General features: G+C 43.1%; 2 protein-coding genes across 3 annotated transcripts in view; both read left to right on the top strand.

The window, feature by feature from the left end:
* The window catches only part of nhsl2 (NHS-like 2), a 148482-nt gene extending 140925 nt beyond the window's left edge, over nt 1-7557 (top strand). Inside the window, exon 11 of the mRNA XM_040141576.1 lies at nt 299-7557. Coding sequence (XP_039997510.1) covers nt 299-638 — 340 coding nt within the window. The 3' untranslated portion in view covers nt 639-7557. The remainder of the gene's footprint in view (nt 1-298) is intronic.
* Nucleotides 7558-12361: 4804 nt separating this feature from the next.
* The window catches only part of arhgap36 (Rho GTPase activating protein 36), a 64816-nt gene continuing 62848 nt past the window's right edge, over nt 12362-14329 (top strand). For both annotated transcript variants that reach the window (XM_040141515.1, XM_040141514.1), the window contains exon 1: nt 12362-12518. In XM_040141515.1, coding sequence (XP_039997449.1) covers nt 12420-12518 — 99 coding nt within the window. In that variant the 5' untranslated portion in view covers nt 12362-12419. The remainder of the gene's footprint in view (nt 12519-14329) is intronic.

The following is a 14329-nucleotide window of genomic DNA, read 5'->3' as shown; positions in this document are numbered from 1 at the left end:
ACTAGTCTCTAAGCAACAAGTGTTCATGATTTTACCTTGCATGATGCTGAAAATAGCTTGAAAGGCAGAGAAGAGGAGGAGAAGAACGGGAGTCAATGTTTTCATCTCTTACAAAAAAGGATGGAATCCCTTCTCTAGTTACGCATTTTAAATTTTCATGCTCTACAAGGACAGATGTCAATCTAAGTGTGAGTCATCTGGCTTGAGGAGTAAATTTGAAGTAATGAATTGAAACATCTCCAGACAGTCGAGAACTTAAATTTATTTCTCTTCTCTTCTCTTCTCTTCTCTTCTCTAGGTCCAAGCGAAAGGTTCTGGGTCGTAAGGAGCCATCTGACTCCTTTGGGAGCCGCCAGAGCCTGGTATCCCCAGTGAAGCACAGCACCAGCGGTAGCGACCTCCGAAACCTGACCTTAGGCAGCAGTCAGAGGTCAAGCTCCCGCAATGAGAACTTCATGGCCCTGCTTCAGAAGAAAGGCAGTAAGTCTTCCAGTGGAGGGGCCAGAGTTTCCGCCATGGAGCTGCTCAAAAGCACAAACCCTCTGGCACGACGGGTTACAGAGTTCTCAACCACCACACCGACGACCGCCGAAGGAGGAGAGGCAGCATCTGGGAACAGCAAACCCAATGATCAATGAACAGAAGTATCGTTAACAGATGATAACCAGGCCCGTTTGCTGTCGACAAACCAATTCTACAATGTGCCACCCACTGCAGATGGGGCCTTCTGACTGACATGTCCAACCAGATCGCTCCAGCTACTGATTGACAATTTGCACTGTCCAATCAAATTGGAGCATACTTTTGGACAAAATTGACCCTCCCATGGTTGGAGCGCTATTGTTCCCTGTCAAACTGGTCCCTCTAAGAAAGCGAGAGAGCTGTGGAGAACAAAGTTTGTTCTCACTATAATTTCAATGAAAGGTTGATGCTTTGAGGTCATGCCTCAACACTGCACCATGTTTTCCTCATTGGGAATTTTTTTAGTGTGGAGGCTGGATGGACTGATGGTTGAGTGGAGCAGAGGCTGGAAATATGAGGTTATAAAGTGGATATCGTTACTCCTAGCTCCTTCTGGATGATGACAACAAGAGTCCTTGATGATGACAATGGTTACTGTATCGGAATCTGTAACCAGTTATACTGATTCGCTAGGATACCACAGAGGATCAGTAATCAAATTAATTAAAGAAATAAATGGAACAAGATACAGAAGACGTAAAACTTTCAAATGATTCATCTATGAACCAAAACCCTCCAGCCAGTAGCACTACAGCACCGACACCTGTAGACCTGCATGAAATTAAGGGTAGATTATTAATGGTGTGATGAGGCACCTGGGAAAGCGAACATTCCCAAAACCTTTCACATCATGGCTCTGTCTTCTCTCTATGGTAAAGGCAATGGCATCGGCGCGGTCATCTTCAAGAGACAGAACATTCTGGTTTCAGCAGATGAAGTGGAACACTGACAAAGAGAAACCACATGGGGGCTTTTTGCCACCAAAGGGGAGGCATGAGCATGTCACAGATTTTGTTGCTCATGCTATGACCATAAAAGTGGACCTTCACAAAACATTCCACAGAGGCACCCAGCAAACGGAAAACATTCTGGAACACAAGCACTTTTTTTCTTTGGCGTTGGAGGTCGTTTACACGGCGCAGCCTTTGCGTCACTACATTTTGTTCTCGAGACACTCGTCAGTCATTTTTTCAGTCTTTGTTTAGATGGGTTTTTTTGCATATATTTTTTCCTACACATGCTAGATGGCCATATACTGTACATGCATTGGATTGTGCTGTATGTATCATGTACAAAGATAAATGTTATGCATCTATCAACGAAGATCATTTGCGGGCAAGACTGAAAATAGTGTACAGAGCAGCAAACAGTTTGAACTAAGAACTGCCCACACCATGGAGGGAAAACACACTGAAATACACACACACGGACTATGGAGTAATGCCATGGAAGGCAAACAGACCTATCTACACAGGTGTGTGTGTGTGTGTGTCCATACGAGTGTGTGCACAGATGAAATCATGCCTGTGGAGTTTCTGTACGGAGAGTATGAAGCAGGCCTGGTTATTAAACAGAGTTTTTACAAATTTTGGTCTCTGGTGATGGGACCAAAGGACAAATACAAACTAAAAACCGACCAGAGGGGACCTAGTGGTGCATATGTGTTTGTTTGCACTTGTCTGCGTGTGTTCATGTGTGTGTATAGAAGGAAGTGCCAAGAACAAAGAAGAAGAAAGGAGAGAGTGCATGTCCGTGTCCCTTTTTAATGTCTCTGGCATTTTTGTGCGCGTCCTCACTACGTGGGCGTATTCGGACTCGCACATATTTGGGAATCGGATGTGTGCGTGTGTGTGTGTGTGTGTGTGTGTGTGTGTGTGTGTGTGTGTGTTTGTGATTGTGTGTGCATCATCACCCTGTACCCTGACCCACACATTTCTTGGGATAGGATTAGAACGACCTAAGCACCCCCTCCCCCCCTTCATCCTTGCATTATGGAACCATAAAGATTGTGGAACCCAAAGGGAATCTGGAACCAAAAGGATTCCGGAATCAAGAGGATTTGGGAACCGTTGGATTACGGAAGCAAACGTATTCCAGAACCCAGAGGATTCTGGAATGATTGGCAGAGTTTGGAATTCTGGAATGAGGGAGTCTTGTGACATTAGCCTCTACAGCTGCGGCCAGAGCATTGGGAGTCTTGTTAAAAATTCCATCCACAGTGTTGCAGAGTGACGCTACAGGGGCGAATAGTTTTTCTATGTTTTGCCCTCTTCCGTGCACATTTCCACACTCCACCTCTTTGGTCTCAGAGGGGAGGTGGTGGTCTGCGCTCCTCCTCCTCCTCCTCCTCCTCCACCTTCTCCTCCTGCTCGCCCCTCACTCTTCTCCTCCTTTCATCACTGCTGGAGCACACACTCCATCAGACTTTCTGCATATAGCATCATCTCTCTCTTTTTCCCCGCTGCAACCTCTCTTCCGGCATATAGCACACAGTCTCCTTCTCTTTCTTACTCTATAGACTTCAACATCTCTCTGTTTTTGCACGTAGCAACACCTCTCTATCCCTGTCTCTAAATATTTACCTTCCTCTGCCTTCCCTTTTTAACCTTCTCTCCATCCTGTCCTCCCTCCTTGACCCTCTCCCATTTTCCGTTAACCTTCCCTTGTCTCGTATCTCTTTCCTCTCTCCTCCTCCTCTTCACCTCTCTCTGCATTCAGTCTATGCATCTGAGCTCAGCAGACGACGCGACACCAGATGAATGTCAATGAATGACTGTTAAGAAAATAGATGCTGTGCTTAGCTTGAGAGTGCATAAAACATCTTTCTATTGACGCTTATCTTCTGCCTTCTCTCTTTCTCGATCATTGAGTTTTTATACTTTTTCTTTACCTTCCTTTACAGTGTCCATGTAAGATGGAATTAACATGGATGGATGAATGAATGAATGAATGGATAGGATCTGTGCACAAACAGAGATACAGGCAGGATTTGAATGTGTTTTTGCTTAAAGGACCTTGACTCTCGGATTGTGAGTAAAACGCCCTGTGGTCTTTGATCCTGGACCGACCCTCAGCTCTGGATCACTGTGTGGACGGTCTGATCGTTTTGGATTAGCAAAGGTTCATCTCTGACACCTGACTTATCCCCTGCATCAATGGACCACGTAGAGGGAGGAGGGAACCTTTCGTCGCCTGAATCCCAGGCGGCAAACTATCCCTCGGTGCTATTGAGTCAGAGCTCCCCCTAGTGGATGGAAATACACACAACAACAGGAGAGTAAAAAAAAACAAAAAAAAACTCCGTCACACACATCCTACAACAGTCCTTCAGGTATTCCATCGTCCTGAAAAAAAAAAGATGAGAAATTTAAAAATGCATAAATTATCACCATTTATGATGACTAGTCAAGTGACGCTTGTTTTAAATATTTAGTGAATGAAAAAAGATAAACCTATAAAACTCTGTGTTTGTTTGCCTTGTATACTGAATTATGGGCGTGTTGCTGCAGCGCCTTGCGTGTTTTTTTTTATTTTATAATTGTTACTTTTTTTTTATTTCAGCTGCCTTGGTAGTGCACAACACAAACAAAACCTTTGCTAAATTTGGCCAAAATAACAGAAAAAGTGTCAAAGGGAGCGTTTATGTTAAATCTGAATCTGACCAGAAAGGCAAAGTTTAGAAATCTGGTGTTACTACCGATGCATCGAGGGACTCAGATATTCTGAGTCTTTACCAAATGAGTAGTTGCAAAAAAATCGGCATTCGTATGCAGGTATACAGAGTCTGGCAGTTTAGTGATATTTTTTCCCTCAGAGCGATCACATATGTGAGATCAGATGGGGGAAGGTGGAAAGGGTGGAAGGGAAGAAGAGAAGGCCGCAGCGAGACAAACCTCATTCGGACCCAGCGCCACAGATCTTGTCTAAAATATAGGAACAGAGAAGACAGATACAGGCAGAGTGTGAGGAGAGAGCAGATGTGTTGTTTCCACGCAGCAACGACGGCAACAGTTTCTTGTTAAAAAGTCTTATGTGGTGTGTAAACAAGGCGCGCACACACCTCTAAATATAGTGTGAAAGGGTGGGTTGTCAGAGATGATGTTGCAGTTTCATCGTGTTCAGGATCAACAAACCGTAGTGTTGTTGTATTTGTTCCTGCGTAGTCAGAGGGCAGATATCTTCAACACACTTGGTTTGACCGTTGTCAATAGGGAGGGGTAGCAAGGAGAGGTACAAACAAACAAAGAAACATATGGGTACACTGGTCAAAAAGGGTTCTATCCCTTCTGTAGGGATACACGTAGTTCTTTTTTGCAGTTTTTACAAATATTTCTCAGTAACTGAGCGGCTACAGAGGCAGAAATAATCTCATTGGTTGGTTAATCGTTAATGGGCGGAGCCAAAGAGCCTTACTGCCAACCGGGGTCCATATTCTTGCAACGTTTTAGTTCTTCTGAAAGGCAACTAACAGCAAGTTTACCGTCAACGGGAGCAATATGTTATCCCTCATCTCTTTCCATCCGCAGCATGGGAAAATCCGGTTCCTTTTTTTCCACCCGTGGGGGGGTTCAACAGTCAATGAAATTATTCCTGCAGACAGAGCTGCTCCGCCTCCAAGAAACTTCTGTAGAACTATATTACCAATCGCTAAAATATGCTGACAATATATTATATTGAAAATGACATTTCTATAAAGTGTGAAAACAGAGCTGACAAGAGGAATATATTGAATATTTAATCCATTATCCCGTCTTTAGGAGGACAAGAAGGGAAGCGAGGAAGGAAGGGAAATGAGGTTGTGGAGCAGAGGTTTGTTTCTGCTGAATACGGGGATTACTACGCTGAAATTTATACGTATTCCGTCATCTCTTCCTTCACTTCCTCTCTAGCTTCTTCTCAGCTGTCGTGTGACTCAGATGAGTAATCACATTAAAAGCTTTTCCCTCTCTCTCTCTCTCTCTTTCCTCCCTGCTAAGTGATAAAAGGTATGGGACGGCAGGAAAGGATTGACTGCTGCAATCATTCGTTAATCTGGTTTCATTGTACAATCAGCCCGATAGCAACCTGTTGCTAAGACACACAAATCAAAGCCGCGTGGAAATGTTAAAAAGTTAAGTTGGAGACTTGGCAGGTATCACAGTTTATCTGAGTAAGCTAAACAACGCTGAATTTGTGTGATAGTGTGTTTACAGCAATTTGTAAAGTATAATGAATAGAGATGGGGACCACATGCCAAACCAGCTTAAACAAATCAAACATCCCCTTTAGACCTCAGACCAAAAAAAATCAACCACAAGACATCCAAGTATTTTCCAAGAACTTGCAAATATAATTTGTCACTAACAAAAAAAACAGTTACTACAGATGTTAAAGGTATTATTTTACCGCTCTGTAGTAGCTTTGGTCCACATTTAACAAAACCGTCAGAGCAGAAATCTGACCGGAGAACCTGAGAAAGTAAGAGTGAACTGCACTTTTAAAAAAGTTCGGGTTGTTTTTAACAAATGTTTGTCTTTACTGAGGGACATTCACCACCCGCATGTGCCACTAAAAACACATGGAATCATTACCTGCATCAGCTGAGCATGGGAAAGCAAAAGTTCAGGGTACGAGTAGGAGTCCTGCTACCTGACACGAACCTGACAGGTCCTGACAGAGTATCAGATTTTGGGTCCGTTTCGGCCCATTAGGGTGCTTTGCACTCGTATTGGTTGCCAGTGGGTTTCATTAGCCAGCTGAGATAATGGTCGGTCTTGGATTAAATAAAGCAAAAAGTACAGCTTTGAGTGTAGGCTCGGGTTTGGGTATTAAATTTGGTAGGACTGGTCGGCTTCGGGTCTCAGTTTTAGGCCCATGCAGAGCTCTAGCTTATCATAACCTACCAGTACAGTGATCTAACAAAACAAAAACAAAAAACCCAATCTGGATGCGTAGCTTTGTTGGGAATTACTGAGGTTTGCCTATTTTGGCTGTAGCTCAACATTATACAGCGGCAGTCCTCTCGAAGTCCCAAAACATTACATTTGAAAAACTCTGAAAGCAACATGTCGCTCCAGTTTCAGTGGCTCAGTCGTTTTAGTCCACAGACCTCACAGTTTACAGTTTTGCCGAGAGCCGTTTTCTGCCAAGCATCCACCACATGACTGTACCCATGAGAGAGAAAAGAAGCCTGCTCAGAAGAGGTTCTCTGGGGTGTCGTGAGCAATCCTGTCATCATATTTGGAAATTTTAGTTGTAATTTTTTGGCACTTTGGGCAGAAACAAACCCAATCCTCATGGAGATTCACTGACTTTTGGTAAGCTGCAGTGGGTATTTCACAACCTGTGTAAGTCACATATGGAACGGGATTTTTAATGGCTTTGTTGTGTTTTATGGTGAACTGTACCTTATGAAACTTGCTGAAAATTGCACCCTTTGTTTTTTTTTCAAGAGTGTGGTCTGTGTCCCAGGTGTTACTTTGGTCAGTAACTCGGGGTGGCATGGGTTACTAACTTTTTATTTGTGTGGTCCAGCTTTATGAGAGAGCGATAGAGGGTGAAAAAGCCACAGAGGGAGAGGTAATGGCTGCGGATTTGGGCCAAAGAGCATCGTGCGTTTCTTTTAGGTGTGCCAGAGGGGTGAGGTTTACTGTGTTTGTACATTTCAGGGGTACTATTGAGTGGGCATGCTGCCCCATCTCAAAAACTGATGTCCTATGGTGATAAACCCCACCCTGCTGCCACTCTAAACAGAGTAAAACAAAGCCCCCAAGCCCAGTTTCAAACCCCAGTGTTGGGGGCTGTACAGGCAGCTTATAAAGACACAGAGATGATAATTAGAGAGACACGGAGAAAGAGACAGACAGAGTTATTGGAATTATTCTATTTTTGTTATTCCTCATTGAAAAAAGACATATTTAAAGGAATATTCCATGTATGTATTGAATAACCTCTGTTTCCCTGCCCCATCCAGTGGTGTGATCTGTAGCTGCGAGGTGGCGTCACACACAAACGCTTCCCTCTGCAGCTATGCAATGCCAGTGTGATGAAATTATTATATCATTATAAATAAATTATTTTTCTTGCTTAAAAAAACACGATGTTTTGTTTGTTCGCTTCCCGTTTTTTGTTTGAGCTGTCTGCCCTACATGTCTTCAAGGTCAAGGTTTCCCCCGGAGAGGCAACCGGGCTATCGTTAATTGGGTGTTTCTGTCTACGCAGTCAAGCAACCAAAACCTCTTGATCTAGGGTTTACTCAATATTTACGTATTGAAATAATGTATGTTTCTATAGCAGAATATAACAGACCAGATTCCATGATTACTTCTTATTAAATGTAAAACCCCAAACATCCTTTTGGACAACTTTGGAAATTTTGAATCCTGCTGTTTTCTCCCAACCTGACCTTTCTTGGATTTTCTATAAAAATACAGCCATGTTATCAATCTTAAGGTGGGACTTCAATAAGGACTCCCACTTCCACTCATTGAGTCTGTAGATTTTCCTCGTTTCCTCCGCTTAGGGCCAGATTGACCTGCCATGCGGCCCCTGGGCAAAATGACCCCTCTACACAATGGGGTCTCTAAAAACACCGGTGACACCTTGAGGCCCATACCATTTCAGTTCCCATCGTGCTTTAATGGTGGATACAGGGGTCCCAGACAAATGACCTAATACTAAATTACTACAAATTCTCACACCCAGAGCCTTCAGGCCCCCTGGTGGTTTGGTCCCCAGGGCAGTTTCCCACTTGGCCCAGTTGGTAATCCAGACTTGTACCAAAATTGATTTTTGCACACAATGTGTTTTTGTTTTTTTTTTTTTTTTTTTTGGGGGGGGGGGTGTCACCTTTATTAGCAATTTGCATCTTTTGGATTATATGTAGAGTGGAAATAATAATAGATAACTTATTTTGGAGTTTGTCTTTAATTGTAATTATGGGGCCTAACCCAAATCCTGAGCCCGGGAAGAGTGGGACAGGGCTGTCCGCATACTTCTGGCCATACAGTGTATAATTATAATGAATAGCCTGAATAGTTGCATATAGACATTACTGAATCCATAAATGCCCTCTCTTAACCTGAAACGAAAGTTAGCCTCATTAATAGAACATGAGGCTGAAGCTAGCTTTATATTGATTTTTGTGAAACCTCACTGATGCATATACTTGCATCCTAGAGGAGAAGGAGCTCTTTGCAACCACTTACAGCATACAGCAGATTTATTGTCATGCTTTCTGGTATCGATTAAAATGCAAACCAAAAAAAGCAAAACACTCCTGTAGCACTCCATGAGCGTGCTGAAAATCAAAGATTGACAACATACAAAGCAGCTTTGGAGGACATGTCGGTGATGTGTTCCTTCCAAATCAATGCGGTGCACGGTTTTCATTTAGAGGCGTCGAGGCAGCTCCCAGGTTCCCAGCCCGGGTTGAGTGTTTCCAACAGGAAGGTGAATGCTGTCGTAGCTGAAGATGGCTGCTTTCGTAATTAGCTGTGCTCATCTCCGAGACGCAGGAAGACAGTGTTCGCTCCGAAAACAAACTCACCTAATTACCCCAGTCCTCTCAGGAATGTCTCTCTTTGTGTGTGTGTGTGTGTGTGTGTGTGTGCATGTGTGTGTGTGTGTGTGTGTTCTTGCATTTCTGCCTTTGTAAGGACCAAGAGTAGATATATAAAATAAAAAATTTTTTTTTTTTTTCAAACTTTGTGAGGACTTTTTCTGAAGGACATTTACCTGGGGGCTGAGATGTGGTTTTAGGGGTAGGGGTAGAATTCGGCTTAGGTTAGGCCTAGAGGCTGGGAATGCACCGAGACTCACGGGGGTCCGACAAGTATAGTAGCGTGTCTCCAACTACAAATGCTGGTGTGTGAGTGTGGATTCAGGTGGCCTATCGAGGCTTTTTGATGTTCCAGCCCTGTAATGACATCCTCTCAGTTAATTGCATCCTTCCTAGTTAGACACACACACAGAGACCGAGAGAGATAGAGTGTGTGTGTGTTTGTGTGTGTGTGTTTGGGGAGGGGGGGGGCTCCAGAGCCATCTACTGGAGAATTTGAGGAAATGCACCAATATGATAATATGTCAAATCTTGAAACCTGCTTTGAGATGTTCTTAGCTGCACCTATCAAATAACTGTCGGTCTTCAGGGAGGGATGTCAACTAAGGGAGGGGTTCAAATGTGAAAGTAGGATGCTCGAGCCTGGAAGCATGCCCTACTATACAGATGTGGAATCTGGGTTTAAGTCCCTGTAAAATGTTTTATGTTATCAAAATAATTTAAAAAGAAATAGTTTAAGGAATGACATCCGGTGGCTGAATGGTCGAGGCTCATACCTAATAACCGCAAAGTCTACAGTCTAATTCCTGGCAGAGGGGACCCCTGTTGCGTGTCCCCTCTCTCTTTGCCCTTGGTTCCTGTCTTTCTCTAGGCAGTCAAACTATCAAATAGAGGCTAAATGCCAAAAAAAAAAAAAAAAAAGAATTTAAAAAAAGAGATTGTTTAAGGCTGATTATTCCCTTGTCACAATATGTGAGCCAGGACCTGAAAGAACTAATATTTATAGAGGCAAAAAAAAAACAAAGTTTCTGTTTCTTTTCGGTTGGGTTGATAGATGGAATGCAGATCTTTAAATAGAACCACATAGGCATCTGTAGCTGCGGTTACATGCACATGTTTTTTCATTCTGATCAAAGATTGCAGGTCAACCGTTTAAATTGGATGTGATTTCTTTAAATCGTTTGCATGGAACAAAACTCCCCCTTTGCAACCGATTGACATTTATTTTTCGATCTGTTTATTATGGTTGAAGTGTTTAAATGGGGCATTTCTGTTCTGTTTGGGCTTTTAAACTGGTTATAATCGGAATATTAGGCTATTAATGAAAAGCCAAAGAAACACGTTGAGGACCACCAAAGTCCCAAAACAACCAAGTTGTGCAGGAAAATGAATTTGCTGAATTTTTCTCATTTCAAGCAGAATATTTGTCGATGCCGCAAACGATCTAAAATTACGCAAGTGAACGCGAACCACAACAAACAAACATGGCCTGTGATACAGTTTTTTTTTTTGAGCTTTGAGTAGTATGTGGCCTTGCTCAGCACACTCCTTTGCAAGAGGCTGTGACTTTACTGGGTATTTGAAAGGCAGACAGCAGTGCTGAGTGCTGGCTGTTACTGCAGGTGGCTCCGGGGGGCAGCGAGTCAGTCAGCAGCAGCCCCCTTAAAGGTATAGGGAGCTTCCCTCATTTAGCTGAGGCGAGGATTTGTTTTCTTTCTTGATTCTAGATAAAATTTACTTTAGTATCATCTGATTCTGCAATAAAAATGTCTCTATTTACCTGCAGAGGGCTTAGACGTTACAGAGTAACCTAACAGCCGGCTGAAAAGCAGCCGTTCACTGCACTCTCTGGTTCAAAGTCTCCGTTCTGACATCGGCCTCAGTGATGCTGGGGGTGTGGCAAGGAGTGTGCTGCGTTGCGCCGGTAGCCCAGCCCTAACGGTGATGGGCCGCACCCGCCAAGGGTTCCCCTACATCACTGCAGCAAGGTGAGAGGCGAAACCACTGGGGGTCGGCAGAAACAAGATTTTCTGCTGCTGTTAAGCTGCTCTTTGGGGATGAAGTAACAGCAGGTCATGAGCGGACGTGGCGTTGATGCTGAATGGCCTCGGAATATTACAAAAGAATAACAGGGCTTCTGATTAAACTAGATCTTTCATTTTCTCTGTAAACCCGAAAACAATTTTCTAGATGAATTTTGAACACAAAGCATCAAATATAATTTCTTAAACCGTGAACAGAAATAGCACAATATAATTAAATGGAAACAAGTTGACCCATCGGAATGATGATAATATCGTATTTTAATGCCTATGTATGGCCATCTAATACAGATAATGTGGTGTAAAGAGACTTAAAGCTGTTTACATGAAGGTCATGAACTGTAAGCACTTTAAAGGTAGTCTGTGTGTGTGTGTGTGTGTGTGTGTGTGTATAAAAGCTTGTTCCTCAGAGTGATTACTGTAACAGCTTCGTAACAAAATGCAGGAGTTTAATTACATTTCTCTCTTCCACCACTGACTCACATGTGCACACTGTCTTTCTACATGCACAAGCACACTCGCACACATTACACACACACACACACACACACACACACACACACACACACACACACACACACACGTACAGATAGACACACACGAGAAGGCTCTCTCATCAGGGCCAAACTACCAAGCTCCACTCTTCCTGTTTCTGACAGTTGAGAGCACACCATGTTATCTATGACACACACTCATACATTCATTACACACACAAATACACAGCAGTGGCTGCGGCTAGCACAGGAAGAACTGACAGCAATCTGCAATCAACAGTGAGAGTCAGAACGAAAAAAGAGCCAGATGAGAAATTGGCTTCTCCTCCTGTTGACGGTACTTTTCTAATTAAAACATGTTTCTCAATTCATATATTTAGTAAAAAAACAATAAGGGGAAAAACACAGAAATACTGATGATGAAGAAGAACAAAGACAAGGATCGGTTTCACAAAGCAAAGACGGAAAAAGAAGAGATGAAATTGCTATGGAAAGGGAAAAAAATGAAAGGAAGTGGAACCAAAGCAGAAAAAGGGAGGAACGAGGGACTAAAGTCATGTGGGGAGGAGGGAGAAGGGGTGAAGAGAGGGGGAGGAGGAGTAATGTCAAGTACAGGAGAGAAGAAGCAGCAACATTAGAACGAGGAAGAAGCAGAAGGAGGAGAAAGAGTCAGAGAAGAAGAGAATTTTTAAAAGAGTGGCGTTTGAAAATATCTATCTGGAGTACCTGTGAGGGCAGGAAAGGGCCACGCACACACACACACACACACACACACACACACACACACACACACACACAGAGAGAGAGAGAGAGTCCTGACTAATGATCCTGCTGGATGGACCGACGCTGTTCACATCCACACTTCCAGCTCTGCACACAGGAGACCGACCTGTGCGACTAGACATGCATTTCTACTGCGTGGTGGGTAACACTTGGCCCTGCATGTGTGTGTGTTTATACCTTTGCATGTGCATGAGTGTGTTTTTGTACAGTGTTTCTTGTTGCTTATTTTATGTGGAATTTGCTGACAGACTGCAAATTTGTCTGTGAAATAATGCAGTGAAAGCAATAGAATATAGAAAAATTGGGACCTTTTTCTGCTAAAACTCGTTGATTTTGTAAAGAAATGTGAAAGCAAATGCCCTTTTTTGGTCAGAGTAAGGTAGTAGTTCTTTTAACATCCATGATTTTCTTGCATTAATCTCAACAGGACTTATTTCCCAGTAATTGTAAATTATTCTGATGAATAAATCTCCAACTCTGCCTTTGCACCAAAAGCCATCATTCCTGAAAATTAAGGTCACAGCACTTCTTATTTGGCCTGTGAATATTGTAAATGCCCCCCTTTGCATTTGGAATAAAGGCTCCACCTCTGTTAGTTTCATAGTTGTGTTTAAAAATAATCATCATCCCATGGCAGAAATCCAAAAAAACCAACAACAAAAAAATCCCATCAGTTGTTCCTTGGCTCGGCGCCTATCTGTCCACCAAACTCGTGGAAATACGTTTTTAGGTTCCAAAATACAAACAGAGAGGAAAGATAAGACACACAGCTACGGGCAGAGGTGGGAAAAAGTAGCTACGTATGTTCCCCTGGAGCTAATAAATTCTGATGGCACACAGAAGGAAAATTAGGATCACTTTTGCTCACAAATGCGCAGAGAGAGAGAGGTGGCAAGTGTCTGCTGGTTGCCTGGAAACCTGGAGTAAATTTCCTGAAGCCGGCTATTGTTCTCCTTTTTCACAACTGTACATTTATGCCTCAAGTTTGGAGAGGCAATGTGAAACTGCAGCGAAGGAACATACTCTGGCCACATTATTCATTCTGGGTAATGCCTCAGGTTAATTGGGTGGGATCGTTTTAATGGGAAACATCTTTATGCCAAGGTACGGTAAGTGTGGCGCTGGAAAATTTCAGCACGGATCCACATGCATTCATTAGAGAGGAGATCTCTCTTGTGCAAATAATTAATCTTGATTATTTCTTTCCAGGTTCTCCAAGAGCTTATTAAATCGCTTATTATTATAACTGTAGTACTGCATGATAATCTGAAAGTCCCCTTATTGCACTTATAAACTTTTCCTCTCATCATTTCTTCATAATATTGTGTGCTCAGCATGTCGAGACACATTATAACTGCTTTTTAGTTGGATAATGATAGCTGATCCTAAACATTGCCTTCACTGCCTTCGCCTGTTAAACCTCACTGCAACGTGAGGTGACTTTGTGTAGATTAACATTATTAATGGCACAGAGGCCTGTCTTTATCTAAAGGAAACTTAATCCCAGCCGTGCAGAGCTAGAGTCAAAATTGATCTAAGGCTCCACTGATCAATATTTTTTCTGCTGAAAATCGGTCAAACCACCATGTGGGATGTGGAAGAGGGTCGCTCGCAGTGAAAAACCCGCAGAGAATAAATCACCCGACTCTGCAGTTCCCCCTCAGTTTCCATTACCGTTGTAGTGTCTTTCAGCTGATTGTCTTGGTTTTTGTGGCCCGCGGCTGCAATGTTTAGGTTCACTCTCGCCGCTGCCACCAGCCCCGTAGCAGCAGGCAGCGGTTTCCTGGCTGAAAAGCTCTCTCGCTGTTTACTCACTGCTCACTGTCAAATTTATAAGCCGATGATGTCAGTGTTGTGTTTACAGCTCGTTGCGCTGCCCCTCAAATGGCCAAAAGGCACTTAATATGGTTCCAAGAGCACTGCCATAACCTGGAGCAGGCTAATAAATT

This window comes from Xiphias gladius, chromosome 12, assembly GCF_016859285.1.
Source record: "Xiphias gladius isolate SHS-SW01 ecotype Sanya breed wild chromosome 12, ASM1685928v1, whole genome shotgun sequence".
Lineage (NCBI taxonomy): Eukaryota > Metazoa > Chordata > Actinopteri > Istiophoriformes > Xiphiidae > Xiphias > Xiphias gladius.
This window is presented reverse-complemented; position numbering and strand designations above follow the sequence as displayed.